The sequence below is a fragment of the Leucoraja erinacea genome, chromosome 2 (genome assembly GCF_028641065.1).
Source record: "Leucoraja erinacea ecotype New England chromosome 2, Leri_hhj_1, whole genome shotgun sequence".
Classification (NCBI taxonomy): Eukaryota; Metazoa; Chordata; class Chondrichthyes; order Rajiformes; family Rajidae; genus Leucoraja; species Leucoraja erinaceus.
Genome location: NC_073378.1, coordinates 93,121,661 through 93,148,258, shown reverse-complemented (window position 1 = coordinate 93,148,258; position 26,598 = coordinate 93,121,661). Strand labels below are relative to the sequence as shown.

General features: G+C 42.3%; 1 protein-coding gene across 1 annotated transcript in view; it reads right to left on the bottom strand.

The window, feature by feature from the left end:
* Positions 1–26,598, bottom strand: part of rapgef5a (Rap guanine nucleotide exchange factor (GEF) 5a) — a 131,812-nt gene that overhangs the window by 93,289 nt on the left and 11,925 nt on the right. Inside the window, exons 2-7 of the mRNA XM_055661364.1 lie at positions 15,843–15,899; positions 14,248–14,354; positions 11,566–11,687; positions 8,795–8,807; positions 6,939–7,097; positions 1,517–1,601 (exon numbers count right to left, since the gene is read on the bottom strand). Coding sequence (XP_055517339.1) covers positions 1,517–1,601; positions 6,939–7,097; positions 8,795–8,807; positions 11,566–11,687; positions 14,248–14,354; positions 15,843–15,899 — 543 coding nt within the window. The remainder of the gene's footprint in view (positions 1–1,516; positions 1,602–6,938; positions 7,098–8,794; positions 8,808–11,565; positions 11,688–14,247; positions 14,355–15,842; positions 15,900–26,598) is intronic.

The following is a 26,598-nucleotide window of genomic DNA, read 5'->3' as shown; positions in this document are numbered from 1 at the left end:
TGGCAACCCTGCAATATCCCTACTGCACATTGGAACATCAGAGAAAAAGGAAAATTGAGAATAGCCTGCTCTGAAGGGGGAAAATGGTTGTTTTAATTTAAGATGCTTAAAGGGCCTCAAATATTCATAATTTTTTTTAACCCCGAGCCCAGAAGTATAATTAAGATTGAGATTTGTTGCAATACTCGGCCTCGTTAGATTTAACTGTTAGCCACCCTATCCAAATACCTGCATTTCAATCCCAACCGACCTGCTGGGCACCTTTTTCACATTGCAACCAAGGTTGTTTGGAAGCAAATGACTAGCCTGCTCTTAGAAAAATGGTCTTTAATTTAAATAATTTAAAGGGCCTCATTTCAAGATAAATGTTACTTTTAACCCCGGGACCAGGATTTCTTTATCTTATAAAACATAGTAGCTGAAAGAGAGTGTCGATTGGTTTATGCAGAATAACCAATCATCCTAGAATAGCATCACTAACCCCACCCTACTGTACGATTTATATTAACACCCACTTCCTGTACTGCTCAGTCTTGGAAGCGGTTATGAAGTTATAGCAACTAACAACCTGCTGTACCGCTATAGTTTGGATACTGATTAAAGATGATCTTGGATTTCAGATTGTGTTATTCAGTCATTTACAGAGAGCAAGAAGGGTTTTAGACCAGTAAGTACAAACTTGTACTGGTCATGGCCAGTGGGAGCAATTATATTCACCTCAGCTGTCCAAAGCAATTTATTTCCTTTCTCAGCCTTGCTAACAGATTCCTGATATTCAACTCCTTTCTCCCCAATATCTGATATTCAGGCTACAGCATATCATCCAGTGTCTGACATCCCTCCTCAAATAACATCCTCCTCTGAAAACCCCTTCTAAATACTGCCGACAAAGACAATTTCTAACTTTGCAATGTCCAACTAACCTCAGCTTTACTTCCCAGCCTTACACACAGGAAACCTCCGAATCTGAATGGTACCAGTCAGAAAACCCATGAAAAGATTTCAAACCCACTGCCCCACAATGGTTATTTTTGAGTGAGAAACTAGTACAATTCTGCCCAAACCTTTTTAAACACTAGTGCTTCTAAAATTATTGGATAAAAAAAATTGACGTTTCCTCTTATTTTTACTGAAACTCCATTTGGATTCTTGCTTTGCATTTGGACAAAGAACTAATAATGAATATTAAAATAGGCAAGGCAGTCACTCTGACTCTTTTTGTCCTCTCAGAAGTCATAATTTCTGGAGTAATTGTTGCGCAACATGCAATCCAAAAGCATTCAATCCTTTTGGAAGGAGTTAGAACCAAAATTAGCTTTTGTTTTGGTGGCGACACAAAATGTGCTGTGTCATAAAATTGATTTATCGATTTCAGATCAAGTGGGGTGAAAAACTGGCTTACCATTCACTGGTGCCCATTGTGCCTCTCCCCAAAACCAAACGTACCCCATTAAGCTTCAGTTCTTGAAATCCTAAGAAAATTACTGCTCATTCCTGAATCAATAAGGTTTTTTACCGTAGCTGATAAAAGAGCAAGCTCCTGAATTTGCAGGACTTCATCAGATGAAACTATTTTCTCCTCCGCTGACTTCTGTTCAGAGCTGGGAATAAAGAGTGGAGAATCCATTAGCTATTAATTTCATTGAATGCTAATTAGGTAGAAAAATCATAAAATACACTTCTCTCTCCTTGAACACATGGATGGATCTCAGCCTGTGTATTTTTGCTCAGTTCTAAAGGACAAAGGTTCTGAAACATTCAACTTATCTTTTTAAACCAATTACAATACAGATGTTGTATCAATAACATAGAGCGGAAAGAAACAGATATTACATTTACTAATTCTTAATTCAATGTTAAATAATCATGCATTTCATAAAAGCCATTATTGCTAAAATTTATGATTAAAATTACAAGATAACAGTACTAAATCAACTGTATTTTTGTGAACAATTTGCAGATACCCAGATAAATTAGAATCTGTAAATAAACGGACTAATGGCTAAGAAAATATAAGAAAAGGTAATGACTCCATTCCATTGTCCGATGATTTGGTTGTAATCATTTTTAAGCTGACAATGGTAATTTGTATTAGTCAACGTGCATTTCACCATCCTCAAATATTCAAATGAACTCCAACAAGAAAGTTCAATGCCTTACCAGAAATTGAATAAGCTGCCTGTGGAAGTGGTTAGGCAGGTACAATAATAACATTTAAATGACAATTTGACAGGTTCATGGCTAAGGAAGGCTTATATGGATATATAATATCCGTATGGGCCAAATGCAGGCAAATTAGACTAGCTTAGATGGGGGTTTAAGTTGGCATGAACAAGTTGGGTTGAAGAGCCTGTTTCCATGCCGTGTAACTCTTTGACTCTAAATAACTTCCTTATACCCGAGTTACTCCAGTAATTTACAAATTTGACACATGTTCACACTATGCCAAAAGACTGTTGTTCAGATTTTGAATTACTTAGAAATGAACCATCATCTTTGGGACATAAAGAAAGCATGCATTCCCATCAAGCTAAGATCAGGAGGTGGGCTTTTAAAGTGTCAGGGTTTATTATGCCAAATCCAATTATTGTGGTATGTCTATTATTGGTTATTTAACTCTAACTCCATGCCATTGCTTCACACTAACTGCAGTTTTGGTTCTATACTAAACATTTTCAATAATTGGCTTGTCCATTATTTTGAGCCAATTACTCTCTGCAGGGTCAATAAAACTGGAGAGACTGAAAATCTGAAATAAAAACAGAAAGTGCAAGAAATATTCAGCACGTCAAGTCGCATCTCTGGAAAGAGAAACGGGGTAAGCTTTCAGGTCAGAAAAACCTAGCCTGTTCTGACAAAGGGTCTGTGACCTGAGACATTAACTCTGTTTCGGTTTCCCCAAATTGCCCGACCTTCTGTATGCTCAAGCTAGTTCTGTAAGTCACTCTATTAAGTATTTGAGCCAGACTTATGCATTGCTCATCTACCGTAAATTAAAGATACATTAACGAGATACTCCAGTAACATAGGCTTAGGAAAATATATCTATTATCTAAACAGTACATTTTACCTGAAATGGTTACTTTCATTTGTTATACATTTCCTCCTAATTATATTTATTTTGGAAAATGTTATTCTGGTCTTCCACCACCCTCTGAATTCCTGAAGAAGTTGTAATATAGATCTGTAGATACTAATAGCTGGTGGTATCTTATCTAAATCATGGCCATTTTATACAGTATATGTGCACATTGTTAGCTAATGATGTCATTTACATAATAATAGATCCAATGGGGGTGGGGTGTTGAGATCGCATATCTGCAATATTGTCTGCTCATTAAAATTAATGAATGATTGTTACGGGAAAAAAGTGCATGATTTCCAGGACTGCATGCCCAGCTTTCCCTCAAATATGTCAATCAGCTATCTGTCCAGGATAGGCACTACAACTGATTTTGCCGTCTGCGTGCATTTCAGTATGACTTATAGTAAGTAAGTAAGTATTATTTATATAGCACATTTAAGTCAACTCGCATTGACCTCAAAATGCTTTACATAAAATAGATAATAAGTTTCCATACAACCATAGAAAAAGGTTAAAAAAATAAATAAAATGGACACAACACATTATAGAGTTCAACACAAACGTCCCCCCACAGCAGAATCAAAAATTTCCACTGTGGGGAAAGGCACCAGAAAGTTAAGTCCTCTTCCTCTGTGAAACACCCGAGGTCGGGGCCCATTTGTGGCCTTGCAGCCAATCCGATAATTTTCAGGGCCATCTTGCTGTGAACATGGAACTCCGGCGTTGGGTGAAACATTCCTCAGCGGCTTGGAAAGTCTGGAGCGGCTGCTTCCTCCCCGGAGACCGGGGCACTCGTAGTCCTCAGGCCGCGCCGGTTGGAGCTCCGACCCCAGCGAACTCAATCCCAGGCTCCGTGGCGCTCCAAATCCAGAGCCGACCGCGGCCAAACGCCCGCAGCCACAGCTCCGCGATGTTGGGAGTCAGCGGCCACAGCGCTCCGGAGCTTACCGCACGGCGACCTGGTAAGGCATCGCCCACTCCGTGTTGGTATCCCAGCGCTGCGCCACCACCGCCGAGCTGTAGTCCCGGCCGGTCCCGACATGAAACGCCGCTCCATTCTCGATGGTAGGCCGCGAGGACAGGGCGAAGAAGCAGCTCGGAAGGATGCTGCCTCTCCAACCAAGTAGGGGACTAAGAAATAAAGTTTCCCCCTTCCCCACCCCCACCCACCACATAAAAGACCTCCAACTAACATTTTTTAACATTTTTTAACAGGACTTGAAATTTTAAAAAAGGTGAAGAGACGGACTGCGGGCAGGCTGCCATACACAGACGGCGCCCACTCCTGCACATCCGCCATCTTTGGAAGTACATATGGAAGTATGCAGTGTCACACTTTGCAGAAAATACACCAATGATTTAACATGTGAAGTGTTCGTGTCCCAGACGTTTGTGGGAAAAATAAACATAATCAATAAGTAGGTCAGACATTTTTTTCACATATTCCTGCAGGTCTCTTAAGTTAAAGTACTCAGAAGATGTGCCACTTTGCAAAATATTTCCATCCTCAAACCACTCTAATCCTCAATCTTTTAATAATCCTTCTTAAAACCTATCGATTGGGACGTATTCAGATAATATATTTGGGTGCCAAGTTTTGTATGATAATCATTCCTATTATTCCTTGGAGCTTTTGTCATGCTAAATGTATTTTTTTGGTGTAGTGACATTTGAGTAGATTTTCCAAAACTTCTCCAATCATTGACCCCGTTTGGACACTAACATTCCTGTCATTCAATTTCCACATGGTAGCTCAGCTGCCACAATGGGTAGCGTCCTGGAATATGATAAATCACCCCAAGTCTTTTAGTTATTTTTAGGCAGTTGCAGGTCTCCCAATCTTAAATGGCCTCTGTCTCCTATCCTCTTGTTCTACAGAATTGAAGACAATGTCTTTTTTTTCTCTATGCTGAATTGCTCTTCCAAAAATCAGGTTAAATGTTTAAAGTTCTGTGCAAAATATTTCTCTCTGCTCAAGACATATGGAAATATGGATGCAGTAGCCCATTTTCTTTCATAAAAGGAAATTACTTTTCTTTCCATCTACCCACAATGTCCATTCTCTTTCATTGTCCTTTACCTCCCCCCTCATTCCTCCGGTGTCAATTGTTACAGTACTTCTCTGGTCCATAACCATTCTCAGGTATTCTTCAATTCTCTCCCTCCACTAGCTGCCTAGCATTCCTCCGAGATTCTCAAGTTCAATATGGCTTCAATGCATCCTTTATTTCATCTTATCAGTCACAAAAAACCTGCAACCCCATCTCCATTCTGTCTTAGTTCCTCCAGCACTATAATTCCCTCATCCTAGTCACTTTCTCCAAAACCAATCAACCAAAATGATGAGTTTGTAATCTCTTTGCATAAATCAATCCACATACATGCTTTTATTAAAAAAAACTCACCCATTCCAGCCCTCCCCATTGCATCATTTCCTAATGAGAATTAGCTGTTGCATTTATTTGGCGATATGATGTAGATTCAGCTACTAACATTCTTGATGTCTTTGATTGTTTAGTGAACATCACTGATGTGCAATTGTATTACAATTATTTATGAATGTCTGTCTCATTGTTCTACCCTGGCAAGCATTTAATTAATCAGCAGAGCTGGGTTATGCATGTACACATGTGACTTCAGCCAACATATGCCATGAGGATTTTGATAAACAAGCAAACATTTCCCATTCCTATGAACACTCACTTAACTAATGACAAATCAACACCTTTAAGTATGAGGCAATATCTGGCTTATGGAGCAGGCATCTGTGTTTCTGTGTAGTTTTTGTTATTTTATGTGGGGGTGTGTGTGTGGGGGGGGTGGGGGTGGGGTGGTGGGGGGGGGGGGGAAAACTTTGTGAAACTCTCAATCATTGACACTGAGACACTACATTCTGTTTCAATCGTCGGGTCTCAGTCGTCGTTGAGGCCGTAACGAGGAATCAAATCCAACAGGAAGAGACCGGGGACTCAGGTGTCGACTCTCCTCACCGTCGCGGAGCTGGCCGGGTCCGGAGAATTGGAGGAGCATGCTGCTGCTGCTGATGCTGTTGCTGCTGTTTAAAGCTGTGCAAAATATTTCTCTCTGCTGCCATATGGAGCGGAGAGTCGGAGGCTCTCTACAGGTCTGTGGACGACGGCGGCGCCGAGCCCACGGCTCCCTGGAGAGAGACCGCTTTTCGGGGTCTTAACTTCTCAGGTATTCGGCGAATTCTCTTCTCCCGCCCTGAGTTGCGGGGTCGAAGTTCAGCTCTTCAATGGAGCGGGGCCTGACACCGCTGCCCCGCGCGGCTGGAATGGCCGCGGACTCTGCGAGCGCACACCGGGGGTTCCAACATCAAGACCCGGTGTGCGACCTCGCACCACCCGGCGTGGCTTTAATGGCCGCGGGACAATCGCCATCGCCAGTCGGGGGCTTTGACTTTGACTCTGACATCGGGGGGGGAGAGTGCAGTGGAGAGATACGTTTTATTTGGCCTCCATCACAGTTATGTGATGGATGTTTATGTTAAATGTAATTATGTTGTGTCTGGGGTCTATTTGTGTGTTATGTATGGCTGCAGAAACGGCATTTCGTTTGGACCTCCAGGGGTCCAAATGACAATTAAATTGATTCTGATTCTGATTCTGATCACCAAACACTTGATTAACTTCAATGTAAATAAAATTGGGTGAGGTGTACAAGTGCTCAACTGATTAGTTATCAACTGTTTAAGATTATGTGTCAAAACAAATTAATTCCCATGCATTGTACCACAGGTGACATTTTCTTCTGTATCAGTTCATTTCTTTCTTTGGCATATTAAAAAGAATCTAAATCTAAATATTAAAAAGAAATCATAAAATATACTAACATTATCTGCAGATTTGTTCTTGATTGAATATATGGGACTAAGTGCCCAAGCAGTCTTGCACCATTTTTCCATTCCTCATCCTTTCCAAAGGGGCAGACTAGGACATCACATTCATCGTTTGAAAACTGGTAAAAAATATCTTTATCTTCAAATCTCTCTCTTGGCTTTTCGTTGCTATGAAATAGAAAACTCAGTGATTATAGTGCAATGCCTTAAGCACCCAAAACTACAACTGCCAGACCTGTGAATTGTGAGTTCAGTTTTGCAGGAATTATGCTAATAATCAACAGAGTACTTGCATAACAACACAAGGATAAAAGAAATAAGTGCAGGAGTTTCAGGACAGCTCTGCCTTTCAACCAACTCGTGGCTGATCATTCATCTCAGTGCCATTTTCCTGCCCTATCCCCTTAATTTCCTTAATTATCGCTGTTCTGAATGAACTCGATGGCTGAACTCACACTCTGGGGTAAAAATTCTAAAGATTCTCCGCCCACTTCCCAGAGCAGTTCTTGAAGTAAGTTCTTGCTTCCTGGTCACATGTTTCTGAGGATGGGTAAGCTCCAAATTAAATCAGTTCTCCATGTGTACGGTTCTGATGCATTTCCAAACTTTGTTGGTGCACACAAATGAAAGATATTTTAACAACTATTTTTTGACAGCTTAACAAGCCATTTACACGCTCACGTACAAGTGCTACTGAGCACTTGACTTCGGGTTACTCTTGCTGCTTTGCTCAATGACTTAGAAAATAACTAGATGCATTGAAGAGACTGCAGACTTGGACTGATCACCAAGAGAGGAGGCATGGAAGTCCTCAGCACTGCAGGAGGTCTGCAGGGATTCTTTTCTGGGGAACATTGTCCACAAATTCCACAGACTTCTGTCACCTTCTGAGGCCTTAACCACAAGCTCACACCTCTGTCTGGTCTACTCCCACAGTTGAAGGTGTGGCTGATTTACACTGTAACAATTTGGCATCTTTATTGCTGTAGTGCTGCTGTTATTGCTTTTCTAAACTCAGGAAGATGCAAATTCCTTGATTTTTCCTTTAGCTTGGAAAGCGAGGCAGAGAGGGTAGATTTATCTGCTGGCATGCCTGCTTCCCCAAGGCTTACGGCATGACAGTCTGTATTCAGGCTGTGGTATGGGTCCTACATTAACTTTCTGATCTTCACTGTTCAGAACACATAGACACACAGCATGTGGCCACAATATCTCAATCGAAAGTAATGTGGGCTAGGGGGTATTTCCTCCCTACACATCCTTTGACTCCAATACCATCTGTGCAGAAGGGAAGTCCTATTTGGAGATCTTGTCCAGTAGCCCTCAGCCCTCAAGGCACAAAGTGTACATTAATTCTCACCCTATTCAAAAAGATCTGCCATACTGTATACCCTCATTATTACAGACCTCTATATAACAGATTTCAGTTACAGCGGACGGACCTACCAACCTTCATGCCAGACCTTGATAGAAATCCAAGGAATAGTATAGGAAATTTAACTTGGACAAGTGTGAGGTGTTACATTGAACCAGAAAAGAGAGTACACAGTAAATGGCAGAGCCCTGGATAGTATGGTAGAACAGAGAGACGAAGGGGTACAGGTACATAGTTCCCTGAGAGGGGCAACATAAGTAGATAGGATGGTGAAGAAGGCCTTTGGCAAGCTTGTTTTACGAGTCAGGCAATTGTATAGGAGTTGGGACATCATGTCATGTTCCAACTGTATGTCCATCATGTCAGTTGCTCGTGAGACCAGTCATGGAACAGTACGTGTAGTTCCGGTTGCTCAGCAACAGGAAGGATGTCATGAAGTTGGAAAGGATGCAAGAAAAATCCACGAGGATGTTACTGGGACTGCTGTGCTGGAGTAATAAGGAATAGTTGTATGGGCTAGGACTTCTTTTCCTGGAGCTTAGGACGCTGAGGGGTGACCTTATAAAAGTATGCAAAATCATGACAGACAGAAAGAAGTTGGATATTCACAGTATTGTTCCCATGGTAGAGGAGTCAAAAACTAGAGTTCAAAGATTTCAGGTGAGAGGGAAAGATTTAAAAAGAGACATTTATTTCACACATAGAGTAGTGGGTATTTGGAACAGGCTGCCAGAGGAAGCACGGAGTACTGTACAAGTAAACATTTTAAAATACATTTGGACAGGTATATTGATAAGATTTTAGGGATATGGGTTACATGCAGACGAATTGGACTAGTTCATTTAGATATCTTAGTGGGTTATTTCTGCGCTGTATAACTCTACGACTCAAATTCACAATATATATAGATATATACATACACATATATACACACACACACACATATACACACACACACGCATGCGTGTATATATTTCCAGTTTACCATTTAGAAAACAATACAACCCATGCCATTGTTTCTCAGTTTGTGGAAGTGCTTGCTGTTTTCCCTCATTCTCTAGTTTACTGAGAATGTATTAGCTCTCGATGTATTCCTTACTCATGCCAGATGAGAGCAAGATAGTTAATGTCATCACTTTATGTCATCTTTTGAAACCAATAAATAGTTTGGTTTTCTTTAAATGTGCCAATTCAAAGAAATATATATATGTTTGAGAATGCTGCTGAACATACGATATTAAAGAGCATGCCAATATATGTCAAGGCACCTAAGTGCATTAAACATTTAGCAAATTCTTCGTTTCTTAATGTTGCAAAGAACTAGCACCGAGTAATGGATCAACCTTTCATTGGCTACATCAAAATATATGTGTTTTACTCCATTGAAGATGTACTGTTAAGAGAGCAGAGGCACAATAAATCAACTGTATTAGAATATATCAAGTGTTGCATTGTATGGTGGCTGTCACAGCAAAACAGATCATCCTTAACCTGCCATCAACAATGTCCCAGGTGATGGAATATTTGTGCTACATTATTGCCTGGTGCATCATGTTTGACCTACACAATGTATTATGTTATTGTTATACATAGGAAGGCATGTACTTAAGTATGTTTTTTTTTAATTTGTGTGAATTACCAATGAACTAAGTGACAACTAATCCAATCAAGAGCCCATGCATTTTAGGTGGTAAATGGACAAATAAAACTTACCCATTCATCCATCTCATTAAGAACAACAATATTGGCATCCAGATTTTATTATTATTATTTTAATGCTCTTCTCACCATCTTGTTCCCCCCCCCACCCCCCCCACACTTTAATTTTTAGAAGTCTACATTATGAATACTATGTATCTGTTGGTATGTCCACAACACAATAGCCAAATCTGTTATGAAAATTAAAAAGTCAAATAAAATAAAGAGGCACCAAGATTATGGTTATTCATTGCATTCATTTTTTCATGTTGCATTTTAGGAAGACAACCCAGTGCAGGACCTTCACGTTGTACAGTAGGACTCTGGGGGGTGTTAAAGAACAGAGGGATCTAGGAGTACAGGAACACAGTTTCATGAAAGTGGAATCACAAGTAGAGAGAGTGGTGAAGAAGGCTTTTGGCGCTGTGGTTTTCATCAGTCAGGGAATTAAGTAAAGAAGCTAGAACATAATGGTACAGTTGCACAAGATGTTGGCGAGGCCACACGGAGGATTTTGTTCAATTTTGGTCACACTGCTATAGGAAAAATGCAATTAAGCTGGAAAGAATGCAGAGAAGATTTATGAGGATGTTGCCAGGACTTGAGCTATAGGGAATGCTAAGACTTTATTCCTGGAGCACAGGAGGCTGAAGGATGATCTGAAAGAGGTATATAACATTATGGGGGTAATAGATAGGGTAAATTAACAGTCTTTTTCCCCCAGAGTTGGGGTTTCAAGAACCAGAGAACATAGGTTTAAGGTGAGAGCGGAAATATTTAACAGGAACCTGAGGGGCAAATTTTACACAAAGAGGGTGGTAGATGAATTGAATTAACTGCCAGAGGAAATAATTGAGGCAGATTCAATAACAACATTTAAAAGATATTTGGACACAAATATTGATAGGTAAGTTTAGAAGGATATGGGCCGAGCTTAGAAGGGATGTACTAAACAAAAGAAGACAGTGCTGGAGTAGCTCAGCAAATCGGGCAATATCTCAGGAGAACATGGATGGTGATGTTTTGGGTTGGGACCCTTCTTCATTCTGATTTAGGTGGGAGGGTTAGAAAACTCGAAGAGAGGGGAGGAACAAAGCCTAGCAGGCCAACGCAGGTGAGAAGGTTTAATTGATAAGTAGATGGTTGGACAAAGGCCAGAGTTGAAAAGACAGAAGATATGAAACAAAACGATTGAAGAGTTGCAAATTATAAAGCCAGAGGAAAGAATGTAGATGGAAGAGGAGGGGGAAGCAAGTCCAGGAGCATCCTGCCCCACTTTTTCCAGCACTTTGTGTCTACTTATGCAAACCAGCATTTGCAGTTCCTTGTGTCTACATACTGGATAGGTTTTGCCGATAGGCTTGTTTCCATGCTGTAGAACTACAGGACTCCTTTCCCAGGAATCAGGATCCACCTGTGAATCTGTACCGGTGCCAAGGGAATCAGAGTGTGAAACTAGGGTGGAATTGGCACAGAGACCAAGAGCATGATCTATCATTTATCTCAGTTCCAAAAGTATTGCAAGCAACACTGAACATATTCGATTACCTGAAGATATAATTCCCAGTTCTAACAAAGTCTGCCAGATTCCTTCAGCCTTGATCCGAGTGTCGATGAATGAACATTGATCAAGCAACCAGTCCACCATTTCAAATCCCACGGAGCTTCTCCTATTAAGAAATAGAACAAACTTTCAATTATCAAGCGATATCTTAAATGTATCTTATTTATTCATTAGCATTTTGCCGGAATATATTACATTCTGCTTTTTCTCATTGTACCTCCGAGATTAGTTTAGTTTAGTTTAAAGCTATAGCGCAGAAACAGGCCCGTCGGCCCACCAAGTTCGCACCGACCAGCGATCCCCCGTATATTAACACTATCGTACAATTTTATATTCATACCAAGCCAATTAACCTACAAATCTGTACGTCTTTGCAGTGTGGGAGGAAACCAATGAGAAAACCCGTGCGTCATGGGGAGAACGTACAAACTTTGTACAGACAAGCACCCATAGTCGGGAAGGAACCCGGGTCTCTAGCGTTGTAAGGAAGTAGCTCTCCCACTACGCCATCCATTAGTATGGGTGTCAGGGCTTATGCGGAGAAGGCAGGAGAATAGGGATAGAAGGAAGAAATAGATCAGCCATGATTGAATGGCGGAGTAGACACGGTGGGTCGAATGGCCTAAATCTGCTCCTATCACTTATGAAATGAGAACGAAAAAAATGCAGTCTGTTGCAAGGAAATATGTAAATAGCCTGTAAGGATAAGATATAATTTGTAGTTCAGTTTGTTAATGCACAAAGTGGCAAATCACTCTATGAATTTATGTCCACAGGTTAAAACAATTAAATAATACAGGTGCACAACCTTTTATCCGAAATTCCAAATAACGAAAAGCTCCGAATAGCGGACATTTTTTCGGTCCTTGAAGAAAGGTCCTTGAAGACGTTTACCGAGGGCGGCCCGCAGAGGTGACAGCGGAACCTCCGGTCGGTCCTCGAAGAAAGGGAAACTAAATCCCCATTCATAAAAGAGAAGGTGAGGGTATATTGCGCGGGAGGGCTAATAATTGACAATCTTCTGCTGCCTGCACAGTGTATCGTGAGTCTTGCGTGGGAACTTTTTAACTCAGCGGGCAGGCAGTAGCAGATTGTCGCTCCCTTCAGTTTCACCCCACCTACACCCCTCTGCTTCCTGGCCATGTGTGTGACCCCTTCCCTCCCCTCTCCAGCTCCCTGCCCATTGCAGCGGCGCGGGGGCTTTGCACTGTGTTCACGTCAGCGATGCCAGCAGGTTAGTGCCAGTCACCGGAGACGTCAGGCCCAACGGGACACCGACCCCCAGGCCCACTGCAAGCACGGAGATCCCAGAGACCCACAGCCAGCAGCAGCCCAGCCCCGTTGCAACTCCAGAGGAACACGCTCCCCGTAGGGACAGAAGCTGATGGTGTGCAAGGTACGTCTTGTTCTTGGGGTTGCGGATGAGGGGGAGCAGCTTGGGCTGTGACGTACAGGAGCTGAGACTGGGAACTGTACCGCCCTTGCAGGAGAGTGGGGTTGTTGCAGTTGTAGAGGGAGGGGGCAAGGGCGGTACAGTTCCCAGTCTCAGCTCCTGTCCAGGGGGGTGGCCGGAGACGTCAGGACCAACAGGACACCGACTGCAAGCACGGAGATCCCAGAGACTCACAGCCAGCAGCAACTCTAGCCCAGCCCTGCTCCAACTCCAGATGAGGGGGCGCAGTTTGGGCTGTGGGCGAACTGCCACTTGTCGCTGTAACGGCCCATCGGGGAGCGGGTTCCTGTTGGTCCTGATGTCTCCGGCCACCCCCCTGGACAGGAGCTGAGAGACGTCAGGACCACCAGAAGCCGCTCCCCGATGGGCCGCTACGGCGACAAGTGGCAGTTCGCCCACAGCCCGAGCTGTGCCCCCTCATTGGGACACCGACCCCCAGGCCCACTGCAAGCACGGAGATCCCAGATCAGCAACTCCAGCCCAGCCCCGCTCCAACTCCAGAGGAACACGCTCCCCGTAGGGGCAGAAGCTGATGGTGTGCAAGGTACGTCTTGTTCTTGGGGTGGCGCAGCTCGGGCTGTGGGCGAACTGCCACTTGTCGCCGTAGCAGCCCATCGGGGAGCGGATTCCTCTGGAGTTGGAGGGACAGGGAGACACAGCGGCTTTTGAGAATGGTGGGCAATCACTTCCAAAGTTCTGCCACACAGTCAGTACACCTCTCCTACACTTGTCTCCCGCACTAAGATCATCTCGCAGAGAATGATCCCAGCCTAACCCTCCCTATTCTCTCCTATTCTGCAAGAAAAAACTACATTGAAGACTCAAACTCGCAATCGAGTAACTGCCGGGATCGAGGCGCAAACTCGCGACCTTGCGGATATGAGCCGAGCACTCTACCACTGAGCCAGCCGTTAAAATCTACGCTAAAAATCTTCTATTCCGAAAGCCGAAAAATTCCGAATTACGAAAAGTGTCTGGTCCCAAGGCTTTTGGATAAAAGGTTGTGCACCTGTATTACTATTATTTGTATTTTGTGACTATAGTGTACATAAATATTTTTGCAAAGAATAATCAAAAGATTTTGAAATCACTTTCTAAAATTCTTTGTAAGCGTTTTTTTCAGAACATTTGTTATAAACAAGGAAACATGGCAGACAATTTCCACACAGCATGCTTAACATCCCTCTTCATGGACTGATTTATTTTTACTTACTTGAATTTCCCAGTATCAGCTATTCGATCTTTCAGTAAGTGAGGTGCCAGTGATACAAAGTTATCCCTTAGTGCTCGCCCTGCACAGCAAATGGTCTCCGAATATATCTATGACAAAGAATCAAGTAATGGAAAATTGATGAGATAATTAGGAAGTAGTGCAGGATATTTGGCTGAGTAAAACTAAACAAGGTATTCTTATTAAAATGTATTCTATCACTGGCAAGGTGTCAGCTTCAGTGCTGTATATTGAACACTGGTAAAAAAAACATATTCTCTATCAATTGCAAACTCTTTTCAGACCAGCAATACAACCTCCACTCATTACTGATCCTCTCCCAATAAATATCAAGCAAAATCTACCCAATTAACAATCTTAGCATCTAACTAGTGATTGCATCACCCACCCCTCATCCTCTATACCCTCCCTGACCACCACGGTCCTTCCTTGACTTATTAAATCCTTGCTGAACCCAACACTACTTTCCCCTGCAAATCCCAATGCTTGACTCTCACAACAACTCCTCAAATCATCAATTGACACTGATCACTGACCAAACCTCCAATCTTGCCGAGGTCCAACCCTAGAACTTCCAGGACCGGTTTCATTTGCCCACTTCACAATAAGGAAGCAGGCAAAAGGAGGGCCTTCAATGTACAGGGCTGATTCAAGAGGTCATAATGCCATGAGTTCATGAGATATTTCAGCAGTGAGTCATTTGTCAGCCCAAAATGAACCAGTTGAGTGATGTGGCTTTATAAGCTAATTACAATACAATCAATATATATTGACAAAATTGAGGTAAGAATATACCCCAAATGCAGAATGAGAGCAAATGATGTAAAGAACACAATAATGCCCACTGATTGCATCCATCCATCTAGGGATACAGGTTTAGCTAGCACATCGGTGTCAAACAAGTCTCCTTTGCTAATGTGTTTAAGAAGGAACTGCAGATGCTGCCTTTGCTAATGTTGCAACCAAGTATTTCTGCAGGCAAACACAGTGACCCAAGTTACCCTCAAATCTGTTATTGCATTTCAAGGTTTTAATGGTAGCCATTTGATAAATAATGCAGAATCACAACTGACACATTTTGCATATCTGGTTGTGCCAGAAATAGAGAAGAACATACTTTTCAAATGTACGTTTCCTATAATTCAGGCACTTCAAATACAACACAATCAGTGATGGAAATTGGTTTTAGGAAATAGGGGTACTCTAAAGTCATTGAGGCTGAGGTTGGGAGGGAAGGGGGGGGGAGGGGGATTTTTTTTATGTGCGGTCATACCCATGTTACAGTGCAAGAATGCATCACTTGTTTATTGTGTATTTATAATATAGTTTATTGTGTATTATATGTCATAGCTGCTTTCTTGCATCTCTCCCTCTCTCCATGTCGGCTGCAGCCATCGTCTGCTTCGGTGAGGGAAGCAGGTCGGTGATTGATCAAACGGCCCCTAGGAGACTGTCTGATTGGCCACCGAGTGACCAGCGCATTAATCCCATACAATAATCAGATGATCACCCCTTTTGGCTTCTGGATATAGAAACAATAGGCAAATGACCTTCTAAGAGATTATTATACTGCCTACCTTTCTTGTGGAATTTGATAGATTGGAATCAGCATTCTTTTCCAAGTTTGCTATCTGCTGACAAAAAGATTATAACCATTATTATCATGCTCCAGAAATAGAATATCAAGATAAAATCTGCCAAAACCCAAGGAATGATAATAGAATATGGGTAACATGCCAATGAATTCCCTTGGTTTGCTGAACGGGTGTGCTTTAATTTGGTTTAAAATATAATAAAAACATGAAAGTGTGAATATTTTAAGTCCATGGGGATTGCATTTAATAGAATCAATTTCAGCCTTTGGACAGCTTTCTGTGGAGAAATGGCACGTCCCGAGGAGGTTTGTTTCATCAGCCAGAGACTTAAGACAAGTTTTTGGTGAGATCTCATTCAAATTTAATTGCAAGGCAACCAGAACTTTCTGATAGTTACAGGCAGTCAGTTCTTTCTTAAATAGATCTAGAGAAAACTGAACCAGCAGTCAGCGGCAAGAGCGAATGGACTACCGACGGTGGCGCCCTAGGTTCCTCCCCGGTGGTGGAAGTTTTCTTGCAAGTTATACTATGTTAACACGTTAATAATAACATTAATATTAACGTGTTTACATAGAAAACATCATTGTAATCACGGTACAACTAGAGAAAATAGCACGACCTCTTAGCAAAACGGCAAAAAAAAAGGCTGATTTAGTTACTCAATCGTGAAACATAGAAACATAGAAAATAGGTGCAGGAGTAGGCCATTCGGCCCTTCGAGCCTGCACCGCCATTCAATATGATCATGGCTGATCATTCAACTCAGTATCCCGTACCTGCCTTCTCTCCATACCCCCGATCCCCTTAGCCACAAGGGCCACATCTAACTCCCTCTTAAATATAGCCAATGAACTGGCCTCAACTACCCTCTGTGGCAGAGAGTTCCAGAGATTCGCCACTCCCTGTGTGAAAAAGGCATTATCCTGGTGAAATCATCAAAAAAGGCATGAAAGGGCATTTATTTATGGCAAAATCCTGGCTCTAGATAACACTTTCAAGGGATTGAAGTGGCAACTAGGCCATTTCTTTATCCTTGGGCAGCCAGTAACCAGAGAGAAATTTAACAATAAGCAATGTTATAATACCATCGCACTACAAAAATACTGACAAATTTTCCAGTAATTTATCACTGCTATGTAACAGAGATTTGCAGTTACCATATATTTCCCATAACTGTGACTGGTTAAACATCTCAATAAAGTACAAAAATGACAAATACAAAATTTAATAACACTTCTGAATGGAAGAATATCTGCCTTTTTTTTACACAGCAACATATGACAACAAGACATTCATAACCATATAACAATTACAGCACGGAAACTGGCCATCTCGGCCCTACAAGTCCGTGCCAAACAACTTTTTCCCTTAGTCCCACCTGCCTGCACTCATACCATAACCCTCCATTCCCTTCTCATCCATATGCCTATCCAATTTATTTTTAAATGATACCAACAAACCTGCCTCCACCACTTCCACTGGAAGCTCATTCCACACCGCTACCACTCTCTGAGTAAAGAAGTTCCCCCTCATGTTACCCCTAAACTTCTGCCCCTTAATTCTGAAGTCATGTCCTCTTGTTTGAATCTTCCCTATTCTCAAAGGGAAAAGCTGATCCACCTCAACTCTGTCTATCCCTCTCATCATTTCAAAGACCTCTATCAAGTCCCCCCTTAAACTTCTGCGCTCCAGAGAATAAAGACCTAACTTATTCAACCTTTCTCTGTAACTTAGTTGTTGAAACCCAGGCAACATTCTAGTAAATCTCCTCTGTACTCTCTCTATTTTGTTGACATCCTTCCTATCATTGGGCGACCAAATTGTACACCATACTCCAGATTTGGTCTCACCAATGCCTTGTACAATTTTAACATTACATCCCAGCTTCTATACTCAATGCTCTGATTTATAAAGGCTAGCATACCAAAAGCTTTCTTTTCCACCCTATCTATATGAGATTCCACCTTCAAGGAACTATGCACAGTTATTCCCAGATCCCTCTGTTCAACTGCATTCTCCAATTCCCTACCATCTGCCGCCCAACTTCAGGACTGTTTTGAGCGCACCGAGTGGGACTTGTTTGCAAACCAGGACATACATGAATATACATCCACAGTCATGTTTTATATACAGAACTGTATTGACAACGTCACTGTCAACAGGGAGGTCAGGTGCTACCCAAACAATAAACCATGGATGACCAGGGATGTCAGGAACCTGCTGAGAGAACAGAACTCAGCCTTTAGATCTGGCAGTGATGAATTGTACAGCACTGCCAGATCTAAACTAAAGAGAGCCATTAAGGAGGCAAAGACAGCCTATGGAAGAAGGATAGGGGGGTATTTCAACGAGAGGGACCCTCGGCGTGTCTGGCAGGGCATTCAGCAACTCACAAACTACAAGGGCAAGGGGGGGGGCGATCATCTGCAGCAGTAACAACTCGCTAGCTGAGGAGCGCAACCATTTTTTCGCCTGGTTTGAGCTGAATGAGGCAGAGCCTGCACCTGCAGCCACACCGACAACCCGCCACTCGCTGTGAGTACGGAGGACGTCAGAAGAACACTCCGCAGGGTCAACCCCAGGAAGGCTGCTGGCCCAGATGGCATCCCAGGGAGAGTATTGCGGGACTGTGCAGACCAGTTAGCGGAGGCTTTTAGCAAAATCCTTAACCTCTCTCTGTTAACGTGCACTGTCCCTAAATGCTTTAAGACTGCTACCATCGTGCCTGTACCCAAAAAAACATTCATTACGAGCTTGAATGACTATAGACCTGTTGCTCTCACTTCGACCGTGATGAAATGTTTTGAACGGCTGGTCCTGGCCCACATTAAGTCCTCACTCCCATCCACCCTGGATCAGCATCAGTTTGCGTATAGAGCTAATAGGTCAACGGAAGATGCCATCAACACAGCTCTACATTCTGCACTGACACATCTGGAGCGTCCTGGCTCATATGTGCGGATGTTATTTGTAGATTTTAGTTCTGCATTTAATACCATCATCCCCAGCAGAATGGTGGACAAACTGTCTGATCTGGGTGTTAATGCAAACACATGTGGAAGGATTAAGGACTTTTTAACAGGCCGCCCACAGACTGTCAGGATGGGGTCCAATTACTCCCCAGTCCTGACGCTTAGCACAGGAGCGCCACAAGGTTGTGTGCTGAGTCCAATCTTGTATACAATATACACTTACGACTGTATACCAACACACAGTACAAACAGGATCATCAAGTTTGCGGACGACACAACTGTGGTGGGACTGATAAACAACGATGACGAGTCTGCCTACAGGGATGAAGTCCAAAAACTGACTGTCTGGTGTACCAAAAACAACCTGGTACTAAACCCATCAAAGACAAAAGAACTTGTCGTTGACTTCAGGAGGAAGAGGAGAGAGGAACCTGCTCCCTTATACATCAAAGGAGACATGGTGGAGAGAGTCAACGACTTTAAGTTCCTGGGAATAAACATCTCCCAGGACCTCAAATGGCAAATGAACACCGTCACTCTCGTGAAGAGGTCTCATCAACGGCTGTATTTCCTAAGGTCTATACGGAGAGCTAAAGTCTCACAGCCGCTGCTGCTATCCTTCTATCGATGCGCCGTGGAAAGTATCCTCACCTATGGAATCCTGGTGTGGTTTGCCAGCTGTACTGTGGCTGAGAGGAGGGCGCTGCAGGGAAATTATAAAAACTGCGCAGCGCATTACAAACGCTAACCTGCCCTCCTTGGATGACATATACAAGGCCCGATGCTTGCGCAGGGCCATAAATATCAAGAAGGACACAACCCACCCTGCCAACCACCTTTTTACTCTGCTACCCTCCGGGAGGCGATTCAGGTCTCTGCAGGCTCGCACTGGTAGACTAAAAAATAGTTTCTACCATTGTGCAATAAAAGAGCTTAACTCCAATAGTGAACACTGGGAAGCAAGAAGTAACTTCGAGGAATACCGCTAAATTCTTTTAAAAATGTATTTATATTCTACTATTAACTGTACATATGTGCATTGGTGTCATGTTGTATTTCTTTTAACGGAGGAGAGGCAAATGGAATTTTGTTGCTCAGTTTTGTGCAATGACAATAAACATATTCTATTCTATTCTATTCTTACCATGTACGTCCTATTTTGATTTGTCCTGCCAAGGTGTAGTACCTCACATTTATCAGCATTAAACTCCATCTGCCATCTTTCAGCCCATTTTTCCAAATTTCAAGGAATTGATACACGGAATTGTCTTTGAAGTACATAAACAATTGGTCTAGTAAACTAGGCATCCATCTATCACCAGCACATATGATAAACACAAAAAGTGATTAGCAGCTTCAGATAAATTGACAGATGAAAAACAACCCTGAATATGTCCATGACATGCAACAAGTAAAACGTCCAGTGCAATGAAACATGAGATTACCATGACCTAAACTAGCATTATAGCAATGACTCCATTAGCTTCAATTAGCGTAGAGGTCATTGTAAAGGAGAGGGTTAGGGTCTTGTATTCAGACCCTTTACTCAGTACTTTGTTGAGGCACCTTTGGCAGCGATTACAGCCTCTTGACATCATAGCACCTTAGCACTCCAAAATTGTCTTCACTAATGTTTGCTCATTTTACATCTACCACAATCTCCTCATTATGTTTTATAAACCCAGCCAGACCAGCTTCATGGACCAGCTGTTGTCCAACACCAATTGGCAATCAGCTTAATACTTCACTCACACTAGTTCAATCCAGCTAATAGCTACAGATGTTGATATGGTGGTGTTGCTTTTTATTTTCAGCTCTACAGACAATAAATCAGCCAGTCAGGGGTGGAATGCGATTGCAATGATTCCACATCAAGTTGTTCTGTACCAGAAATTTGATCAGATATTTCCAGTCACTATTTATACTTGCATATATCAGACACAAATAGAATGATGATGAGCAGCACACTGGAAATTAAGTCACGTTGTTCTGAAGTGCTTCTGTTAATCAATAATTCCACAGAACAACATTGATCTAAAAGCTCTGAGCAATTCCCAACTCGTCACTCCACTCAGGTAGGTTCATTTATTTACCTGCTCTTCATCTGGTCCCTCTCCCATGGTTCCAAATCCTGCCCTCATTTCCCCAATTACCACCATCTTCATGTTTGATGCCCTGACCTTAGACTTCACGTTCAACCCTGGACGAAGGCTCTGATCCAATCCCTCGATGACCATAAACCTGGACCACTTTTTCCTGGTCCTGGCGCAGTTCCAGACTTAACCTGATACTTTCCCTTGCATACTCTGTAACAGCATGGCACGTGCGAGATGTGTGGGGCTGTTCAGTTGTTCCTGATGACTCAGAACTTATGATTGAGGAGTTTTGTTGCACCTGCTATCCATTGAGTTACATGCAGACACCATCTGTGCAAATGAATTTTTAGGCTTTTTACAAAAGTCAAAATTAATTAATTTTTCATTTCATTGATTCCTCATTGACAAATATTGATTAAATTATTGTACCAAGTTTAAGCTGCAGCTCAGTTTTATCCCTGTTTTATAACTCTGAAGGCCTGTACCCTGCTCCTGCCTCCAGTTTTACGATCTACATCCATACAACCTTGCACAAGCTCGCAATTTCTTGACACTGACACAATTGAAATCGGTCGACACTAATAGTATGCCGAGGCCCAAATACAGAATTTTCTTCCTAAAATCCCATATCTTTATACATTTACTTCTCCTAAAAAGCAGATGTGAAAGTAGGCCAGTATTGACCAATGTGGTTAGAAAATAACTGATGTAATCACTGCAATGGGTTAAATTGATAACAGTACAAAACCGGGAAGAAATTTCAGTTCCTTTCACTACAGTTTGAATATCCTCTTGTACACTAAATTCTTTAATCAAATTTCCGATCATCAACCTTAATATTCCCTCATGTGGCTTGTTGTCAAATTTTGCTTGACGGCATTCTTGTGCTGTGCTGTGCTGCGGAATGTTTTTCCATATTATATGTGCTCTATATGTACAATACATTGTTGCTGTTAAAATTTGACAGTCTATTGCCCTACATTGCATCATCGATAATCCATTCATTTTAACAGTCTCCTATATCTTAAATTGTGTTGCTAAATAGTGACCGGGGTAATTGGAATAAAATAAACAGTGTTGAGATCTTTTCAATACTTTAATGGGCCAAATCTGTTGGCAGCAGTAAGCTATGCACATTCACAAGTGATTTCGTAAAAAATATATATATATTTGTTGAGCGATTGAGCTAACAAGGTATTATGTAAGACAGCAAGCAGGCCCCAGGCTCTGAGTAATGGCAATGGTTTCCCCAGTATTGTGGGATTTTATGTGCATTTATTTGGTGGGGTTGTGATTAGGTTGTGGAGGGGTGTGTTGAGAGAAGAAAAAGAACATCCATCCATCCAGAAAAAGCTTTGACAGCCAAGTAATATCCGTAAACTGCCCAAGCTGTCAAACGCTCACAATCTATTAAAAACAAATTTAAATCTTGTAAACATACAAATCCTTATAAAACATTAAAAGCACTCAAACATTTTTTTTTTTTAATTCTAAATTAACTCTGAAGAAGGGTCCCGACTCGAAAGGTTACCCATCCTTTTTCACCAGAGATGCTGCCTGACCCGCTGAGTTGCTCCCGCAGTTTGCGTCTATTTTCTCTAAATTAACTAATAATTGTTCTTTGTAAAGATCACCCCTACTGAAACAATATGTTGGAGCGCAGTCAACAAAACTGTAGCAAGTTACTGACCACAACTTTAGATGTACAAAGATAAATGTTTTAGTTACACACGTCCAGGCCAATAATATTGTCGGTACACAATAAAGATTTGGACTTATTATTTTGTTAGGGCATCAACTTGAAACTCATGTAATTACTAATTGCAACACAAATTACTTCAAATATCTTAAAACTATTTTGATCATGGTTCAGCATACTGTGATTCTTATGGCAGAACTATTTTCTTTGTCTTTCTGGAAAAAGTCACAACCTATTCATTGACTTGATCATTTAATTTCAAACTTTGGCATTTGTATTGATTTCAGCATGGACATGGTGGGCTGAAGAGCCTGTTCATAAGATGTATTGTTCTATCAATTTTTTGCAGGGCATTAGTGTTTCAAAAAAAACGTTTTAAATTTCAGCACAGTATTCTTTACTGATTGTTACTCTTGTAATCTCAAATAATTGCTTATTCAAAAGCTATTTTGAAGTGCAGAAGAGAAGAATTCCAATATGGTACCATGAACAGTGAAAACTAAACAACTGTTCACAGTAGGGTGAACAGTTGTTTTATTATTAACCCTGTGGGTGTAAAACTTCTGCTTTATTTCTTGGATATCTTGTTTGATGGAATTCCCTAAATTCTTTACACTAGATTGTGAATGGTGCTGTCTGCAAACTCTGGGAATATCCGGATAACCATGGATTTACAATCGGCATGGCTTTGGCTGGGAGATAGTTATTTTTTACAAACCCGATTGAGTTCTTTTAGGAAATAATGAAATGATCGAGTATAAAAGTAGGGAAGTCATGTTGCAGTTGAATAAAACTTAGATTAGGCCATATTTGGAATATCGTGTGCAATTCTGGATGCTGCATTACAGGAAAGATGTACGGGAGAAAGGTTCACCAAATATATTTTGCACTGGAACAGTCCAAATGTAGAAGCATGGAACTGCAGAGGCTGGTTTACGAAAAAAAGACACGAAGTGCTGGTGTAGGGTGGCACGGTGGCGCAGGGGTAGAGATACTGCCTTGCAGCGCTTACAGCACCAGACACCCGGGTTCGATCCTGGCTACGGATGTCAGTATCTCTAATGCAGAGTTTGTACATTCTCCCCGTGACCTGCCTGGGTTTTCTCTGAGCTCTACGGTTTTCTCCCACACTCCAAAGACGTACAGGTTTGTAAGTTAATAGGCTTGGTATAAGTGAAAATCATCCCTAGTATGTGTAGGATGGTGTTAATGTGCGGGGATCGCTGGTCGGTGTGGACTCGGTGGGCCGATGGGCCTGTTTCTGCACTGTATCAATAAACTAAACTAAAACTCAGCGGGTCAAGCAGCACCCCTGGATCCGTGACATTTCAGGTCAGGACAAAGATATTGCCTGAAATAAAGTCTATTGTCTGGAGGGAAAGGTCAGACAAATTTGGATTGTTTTCACTGTAGCAATGGCCGAGGAGAGCTGATAGAAGTATATAAAGCTGGTCTTTCTACTAGGGTGGAAATGTTACCCTGCGGCACAGATTTAAGATGGGGGGGGGGGGATTAATGGAGATTAGTGAGGTAAGGTTTTTTTGAACAGAGAGTGATGGCAGGTGAAATGATGAAAGCAAATACGACATCAATATTGAGAGACATTTAGACAAGCACAAGCAGGGAATGATATAGATCATGTGCAAGCAGATGGGATTAGTTTAAATTGTCACCATAGTCAGCAGAGATATAGTGGGTCGAAGGTCCTGTTATATTCTAAGTTCTGTGTTGTATATCTCATAGTGGAGGCAACTTGAAGTGTTTTTTGCAGACCTGGAAGGACCATATTATTATATGATATGAGAAACGCTTCTGCTCCCAAAGTGAGATATTCGTGAGAATGGTCTGAAGTTATACATTAAAACTGGTTAGAAAGGAACTGCAGATGCTGTTTTTTTTACTGACAATAGACACAAAGTGCTGAAGTAACTCAGCGGGTCAGGCAGCATCTCTGGAGGAAAAGGATGGGTGAAGTTTTAGATCGGGACCCTTCTTTAGACTCACCAGTCTATCGTCAATTATAGGTTGATGTTTGGACTAGTTCAAATAAAACTTGGAGCAAGCAAATGATGCTCAAAAAAATGTTTGAAAGTGTCATATCTATGAGATTTGAGCCCTACACCTTTTATCTGCAAGAAAAGTCCATGGGATATCATAGCTGTAATAATTATTTTGATTTATGTTAAATTATTACATTCAGTTCTGCATCTTGCAGTTAGCCCTTTTTTTAGATCGACCCCAATTAAATCTAATGAAAATGAAATCCATATGGGATCCTACACCTCTTCCTCAAGCTGATTAAGTTTCTATGATGCTACTAACATCAGAGATAGAAAGCATTCACTGAGCAGCATTCAATATTTATAAATCGGCAATTAGCAGTGCCATTTTTACGATGTGAAGGAAGTTCCCAATGGGCAGATAAAAAATGAGATCTATAATTGGAAAGCTTCCATTTCCATGGTAACTGGGTATTCAATGTTGAAATGTAAGTGTCATAATAACTTTTATGATGATTTATATTATAATTTATTGCCTATTTTTCAAGAAATTGTGGAAATGGATAATTTCTGGAGGTACTTATGGTATTGTTGAGAGTGCCTTGTTCCACTTCCTGCCCTTACCAACACAATTACCTGCCTAGGACCCTGGCAAAGTGGTGAAAGGAAGAGGAAGAAAGGATTCCCTTTCGGAGATCAATATAAGTAAACACAAAGCAGCCTACATTCATTAATCCAACCGGAGCAATTTACATTTTATCATTGCTATTTTAAAAAATTCCCCATATCCCACAAGAGTCACTGCCTCAAAAAGGCTTTCAGCAGCATCAGAGATCCACACTACCCTGGCCATGGTACGATTTCACTCCTGCTATCGGGAAGAAGATATAGAAACCTGAAAACTGTAACGCACAGGTTCAGGAACAACTTCTTCCCTACAATGATCAGGCTATTAAATATTGTCTGTGCATGTGTGCGTGTGTGTGCGTGTGTGTGTGCGTGTGTGTGTGTGTTCGTGTGTGTGTTCGTGTGTGTGTTCGTGTGTGTGTTCGTGTTCTCACATCCACTCGATGAAACAACGCGCTAACAGGAAAATATATTCCGGTAGAGATTTATCCCCTGGAGTCAAAAATCGGCTTCCCTGAAAAATGAGAGCTTTATTTCTTGAGTTATTTGTGAAAATGTTAAAAAATATAAAATATCCGAAAATAAATGACCTGATGACGTCACAATGGGTCTGCTCACGCGGCCTGTGTGTACTGTTTTCCACAAGCATCCTGCTCCGCACTGTTTTCCACGCACTGCGAGTGACATCACCCCGCCCCCTTGACTCACAGTCCTTTTATCCCCCGCTTACCATGGGCCCGTCCGCTGTTGCCCTGCCTGTTCTCAGTCCGCCCCGCGCTCGGGGACTTTGGGTCCATGACCACCCGCCCGCGGCCTCTCTCGATTCCATGTCCGCCCACAGCCCTCTCTCTGTCCCTCCCTCAAGAGAACCAGCCCTCCCCTGTGACGACCACTACCCCCCGGGCTCTGGATTGAATCCGCCGAACATGCAGTAATTTACTTGGCACCCGCCCCCCTCCCCACTGCCCGTTCCCCACTACTCTCCTCCTTTCTCCCTCTCTGTGCCTCTGTGTCCCCCCTCTCTGTGCCTCTGTGTCCCCCCTCTCTGTGCCTCTGTGTCCCCCCTCTCAATGCCTCTGTGTCCCCCCTCTCAGTGCCTCTGTGTCGCTCTCAGTGCCTCTGTGTCCCTCTCAGTGCCTCTGTGTCCCTCTCAGTGCCTCTGTGACCCTTTCTGTGCCTCACTGTCCCTCTCTGTGTCCCTCTCTGTGTCCCTCTCTGTGTCCCTCTCTGTGTCCCTCTCTGTGTGCCTCTCTGTGTGCCTCTGTGTCCCTCTCTGTGCCTCTCTGTCTCCCTCTGTTTCCCTCTCAATGCCTTGTGTCCCTCTCAGTGCCTCTGTGTCACTCT